The following is a 5,782-nucleotide window of genomic DNA, read 5'->3' as shown; positions in this document are numbered from 1 at the left end:
GTGTATAAAAAAAAAAAAAAAAAAGCATTATATGTAGTAGAGACTGTACTAATGTAGAGTGTGGGGAAGTAAAGCAGGTATATGATGGGGAATTAGGTGAGATTTGTTTAGTACTAATAACTTTAGTTGGACTATAATAGTTGATGATATTGGCGTAAAGATGGACCACGAGAAGTGGCGATCCCTATCATTGTCTGTTACGTGTAAATAATTCATCTACACCATTTAGTGGTGAATCTGGTGATGTCAGCTATGCGTATAAACCACCCTGGCCTCCAAAAATACTCTAAATCTGACACTTTTAAGGCTTTCTAACTTCTAAGGCTTTCTAGATTTCGGCCCACGAATTTGTGACCCGTTTTTGAAAGGGTTGATTACGGTTTAGAGGAATAGTGGTAGATTTATTATATTTGCGTTATTAGAGCAAATTAGAATTATAATTTCCTTTCGAAATTAAGGAAAGAATAAAAGGAAATTGAAAATCCTAATTATTTAACAAAACGAATAAGGGAATCCTAATTAAACTTTGACTGATGATAATCCTTAAAACTTCCGTAACGGTTAGAATATTTATGTTAAGATCGTGATTTTATACGCTTATAAAAAGCTCCACAAACTTCCGTATTTAGCCAAATTCATCATAACTAAAAAGAAAACGTTTCACAAACCACTACAATAATGGCCTCAATTCGAAAACACTCCTCTTCTTCTTCTACTTCTCTCGATGAGATTAAGCCATGGAAGATCATAGTGCAGATCATTCGAACGTGCGAGGGAAATAACAGAGAATCAGGCAACTCCGTCGATATGGTTTTACTCGATTCATCGGTACGTATACGGCTTTTATCTGAATTTATTTATATGCGCTTCTCGATTTGATTGTAATTTGAGAACTACAGAAACCTGGTAACATGTGTCTTTTGTAATAGTTAATTGGTATATACTACTCTATTTATTAGAATGATTTGCAATTTTATACATATAGTAATCAATTATTCATGCATGACTTAAGTTCTGTAAGGGTTATATGTTTGATTACAATTTTACACATGACTTCGTATTTCTTACTTGAGCCAATCATCTAGTTGCTTGATCTGAATCTCTGATGTAGAGGCAATTATCTCGTTGTTTTACTTAATATTTGATTTAATTATTTGAGTTTCTGGCTAAACACCGTTTCGTGATCTTTCATGTTAGCAATAAAACAACGGCCTAGAATGTTTTTTAATTTGTTTTTTTTTTTTCTTTCTAAGTTTATTTTACGTATACTAGTTTGGTGCATATGAATCGATTAAGACAGAGTCCTTATATTTAAGGAGTTTTTCTTTACTGCTCATCACTGTTGTAAACTTGTAGTACCTTAATCATTTGTTTGGAGTACTTTAATTTCTCGATCTTGATGATTTTGTTAATTGTATTCCAGGGAACAAGAATTCACACAACTATTCATGAAGCTTTCTCTAAATGGATTTCGGATATTGGTAATGGAAAGATCAACAAGCCGAATGATGGAGAAACTGAAATTGACATCCCTGAAGATTTGCTGATAACTGAGTGCAAAGTTCCTATCAAAACCATAGTGAATGAAGTTTACTGAGAATCTTTTGCACAGTCCTTAACTGATCCTGATTTTTATCAAGAGAAGGCTATTTTGTGTCATGCAAATGACGTTGATCAGATTAATGATTATATGCTTTCACAGTTGCCAGGTATATACTGACTCTTAATGCTTTCCACTTAATAGTCATTACATGCACATACTAACTTCTACGACTTCATTGTATTATTACAGGTCAAGAGAAAGAATGTTACAGCGCTGATAGCATCTCTCCAGCTCACTCAACCCCGGATGACGACATGTTATACCCTCCTGAAGTTTTGAATAGCATCAAAGCTTCAGGATTGCCTGATTTTAAGTTGAGACTAAAGGTTGGTGCTCCCGTCATGTTACTTAAGGACCTTAATCCTTACGATGGGTTATGTAAGGGGACAAGACTTCAAATTACTCGGCTGGAAACTTTTGTGCTTGAGGCTAGGATTATATCAGGTAATAAGCTTGGTAAGAAAGTCTTGATCCCTAGGATTATTTCATACCCAACAGAAGCAAGTTATCCAATCAAAATGAGGCGTAGGCAGTTTCCTTTTAATCTTGCATTCGCAATGGCTATAGATGAAAGTGATCAAGTGCAAACACTTTCCAAAGTCGGTCTATATCTACCAAGACGAGTGTTCTCTCTTGGACAGATGTATGTTGCCATATCCAAAGTGAAGTCCAGTGCTGGTTTGGAAGTTCTTATCACAGATACAGAAGGAGGTGTTTCAGAACATTTAGTGCAACATGTGTTAAGACTAGACTGTTTCTTCTATTTTATCTTTCTCAGGATGCAAACTGATCGCTTTTACAATATTCTGATTTCATGGTTTTTCATTTACAATATTCTGATTTCATGGTTTTTTAATGGTTCATGTTCAGACTTTAATGTTTTACGTTATGCATCCAGCATCCTCTATATTAACACAAACACATGCATATTGGCGCATGATGTATTCTCAAAAGCTCAAAATACTTGGAACATTAGATCATCTGTTAGTGTTTTATCGAAACCAAATGATCTGAGCTCCCCCAATTCAGAGTAGGTGGACTTATTAGAAGCCCTTTAGCTTTTCCAGTTGAGAGGATTTATTATGAACAATGGTTTAAACAGTACCAATAAACCAGGCGTACAACCACTTATATAGCATTTACTTGAACTCAAACGGGCCTCAGCACCAATAAATGGCCCGAAAGGCTTTTCAAATTGTAATGTTAAAAACTGCGTAATGAATTTGAGATTAAATTATGTATGCATTGTAGACAGAGAATAATAAACTCAACTTTTTAATGTTAGGTGCATCGAGATGATGATGATGACAACAAGGAAAAGGTTTGGTTGAGCTGTGTTTACATTTTTCTATGTGATACAACAATAAGTTATCAACACTACATTTATTTTTAACCCAGTATGATTGAAAAGGCTATACTATACATATGATTCGATCTTCAAAAGATTTGCTTAGCGAGATTTTACATTAGTCTATATTTAAATTAAAGATTGATTTAAAATGAAGTACTAACACTTTAACAAATTATTAAGCTAAGTGGTCCAATGGTTCATCGTACGTCAGGCGCATCTTTCATATATTGTACGAGACGCAATTGATCGATCAAATTACACTGCGTACATTTACATACACATGTTATTATATATACACTAGATTATAACCATCATACTAAAAAGCCCTTTTGATAATTGATATTAACAAGGGATCGGAACAGACTAATTAAGTCGTATCTCTTCTAGAATTCGGAATCTTGCCAGACCATCGCCACCACCGTTTCACATCTCTGGAGAAACAATAGAGTTGTTAAAACTAAAGTTTGATATAGTTTACCTAAACTAACTAAGGTCACTTAACTCCCAACATACAACAACCATTAAACAAGTATTTCTGATGGTACACTCAGCATTTTGAAAATCAGGACCTTCGTGAAAGTACATAAAACTGTGACTATGAGTCTCAAAGATAAAAATCCCAATACTTTATAGTATGTTCGTACGGTAACATTTAAGTATCTCTTACCTCAGCCCTTTATTGACGATGATGTAGATTGTGGTAATTAATTACAAGATATATCGATTTCGTAGTCGTACATAGCTATGACTTTTTCATTGCCAGCGTAATACCTAGAAGCTAGATCTCATATCTAATCAGTACTAGTACTATTTAGTATTTTCTTCTAGATTCTTTCTAACATCAAATCATCAATAATTATATGATATTGTTCCAAAATTATTTTGCATTAGTTTCGAGATTGTGGTGATATCTTGACAGTTGACACAAATTTAGTTTTTTAGTCGTCGTGTCTTAAACTCAATTTAGTTCATCAGATTTATAAGCATCCAATCCAACTTACATATTAGAATATTTATTTTATTTCACGTTCTATAATCCAAACAATTTCTGTATTTTTGTGATACTTTCCATAACTTTATTTTATAAAAAAAGTTTGTAAAATCATGAATCAATAACTTCAGCTCGGAACTCTTTATGAGTGCTCCTTATTGGCAGAGAAGCCCATCTCAACAACTGGCTCTTGGATATAGAATAAAATCCTGAAATATAGAAACTTAGCAGCACAATTTTCTCGAATGGAAGTTAAGAATGGTGAATCTACTTTGTTTTGGTTTGACAACTGGTGCTCTATGGGACGTTTACATGATAAATTGGGAGATAGAGGGACTATAACCCTGGGAGTCTCTGCAGCGAGTATTGTGGCAGAAGTTATGACCAATTCTAGACAACGGCGACACAGACAACCGGTGCTGAATCAAGTTGAGGAGATAATACAGCAACAAAAATTGAAGAGAACTGCAGAACAAGACATCGCTCTTTGGAAAGGGCGGAATAATGTATATCGCAGAAAGTTTCAAACAAAGGACACTTAGTCCCTCATTCGGGATGTTCATCTAACGATGCCTAATTACAAAGCGGTTTGGTTTCCTTTTTGCACTCTGAAATATGCATTTATAACTTGGTTGGTCATGAAGAACATGCTTACAACTGGAGACAGGATGCATCACTGGAACCACAACGTTGACCCGACCTGCATACTCTGCAACCATCCCATGGAGACGAGTGATCACCTCTTCTTTCAATGTTCCTTTTCACAGAAGGTGTGGGAGGCGCTTACTAAAGGCTTATTCTTGACTAGGTACACCGCTGTTTGGCGAGACATTGTTGCATTGATAGGCGGTAATGAGCTGGACAAGAAAACTCGGTTCATCATCGGCTACACATTTCAGAACACCTTATATTCCATTTGGCGAGAACAGAATGACAGACGCCATGGTAACCAACCATCGACGAAAGAGAAGCTGATCAAACTTATAGACAAAAATGTTCGAAACCGGTTGAGTACTATAGGCACTGGAGAAGATAACACCATACAACTTTGGTTTGCAGCAAGATCTCACTAAACTCTATTTAAATTTATCCTAGAAATGTAATGAGAGAAAAAGCTTTGTTATGCATTGTAAAACATTTATTTTTCTTTTGAATATAATTTAACATTAAATTCAAAAAAAAAAAATTGAATTCATTAATAATCCTAGATTCATTTGTTTTAATTAAATAACACAAAACTTTTATTGATTTTATAAAAATCTGAATCCAATAACCTAAATTTGTTAAGATTTTAAATGACTTTTTACAAATTAAAAACCAATAACACTAAACTTTAACAGACTTTAACAAAATCTTGATCTAATTAATAAAAACCGATTCTAACAGAACATTTAAAATCTTTAAAATTATATTAAAATCTCAAACCAGTAACTCCCGTTTATTATTTTAAAAAGATTCCAAAAACTTGAGAGCATAATTGGAAGTTTCACACTGGTTCGGAACTTCACTTTCGTATCCCTATAAATAGTCACAGAGATGTGTGTCTATCTACTATTCAATTCCACTTTAAGCTTCAAAATAATCTCCATCTCACCACTTCTTTCTTAGCACCTCTACTTCCCTTTCCAAATATCCGCCATGCCGGCCCAAGTGATCCCTGAGCAGACCTTTCACTCCCTCCACGACACAATCATGGAGGAAACGAATACAATTTTGTATCCTAAGAGGTACATATTTAGTAATTCGTTACTACATTGTTCGTTTGGACGAACTTAAAAATTAGAAATTAGCAATGAGTGTATTAGTCTATGTCACTAGTGATGGTCAATTCTCAAAA

The 5,782-nt window shown here is 34.3% G+C and overlaps 1 protein-coding gene across 1 annotated transcript; it reads left to right on the top strand.

Moving 5' to 3' along the window:
- Positions 679–2,413, top strand: LOC104699074. The gene is made up of 5 exons (XM_019246360.1): positions 679–828; positions 1,424–1,561; positions 1,613–1,709; positions 1,793–2,314; positions 2,382–2,413. Exons 1-5 carry the CDS (start codon positions 679–681, stop codon positions 2,411–2,413), a joined length of 939 nt encoding a protein of 312 aa, XP_019101905.1.

The sequence above is a fragment of the Camelina sativa genome, chromosome 6, assembly GCF_000633955.1.
Source record: "Camelina sativa cultivar DH55 chromosome 6, Cs, whole genome shotgun sequence".
Lineage (NCBI taxonomy): Eukaryota > Viridiplantae > Streptophyta > Magnoliopsida > Brassicales > Brassicaceae > Camelina > Camelina sativa.
Note: the sequence above shows the minus strand (reverse complement) of the source record. Positions and strands in the feature narration are given on the sequence as shown.

Coding starts and splice junctions, on each gene's coding strand:
- LOC104699074 (XM_019246360.1), top strand. CDS start 679: ATGGCCTCAATTCGAAAACACTCCTCTTCTTCTTCTACTTCTCTCGAT. Junction 1,562..1,612: donor TGCTGATAACTGAGTGCAAA/GTTCCTATCAAA, acceptor TCTTTTGCACAG/TCCTTAACTGATCCTGATTT. Junction 2,315..2,381: donor TATCACAGATACAGAAGGAG/GTGTTTCAGAAC, acceptor TATCTTTCTCAG/GATGCAAACTGATCGCTTTT.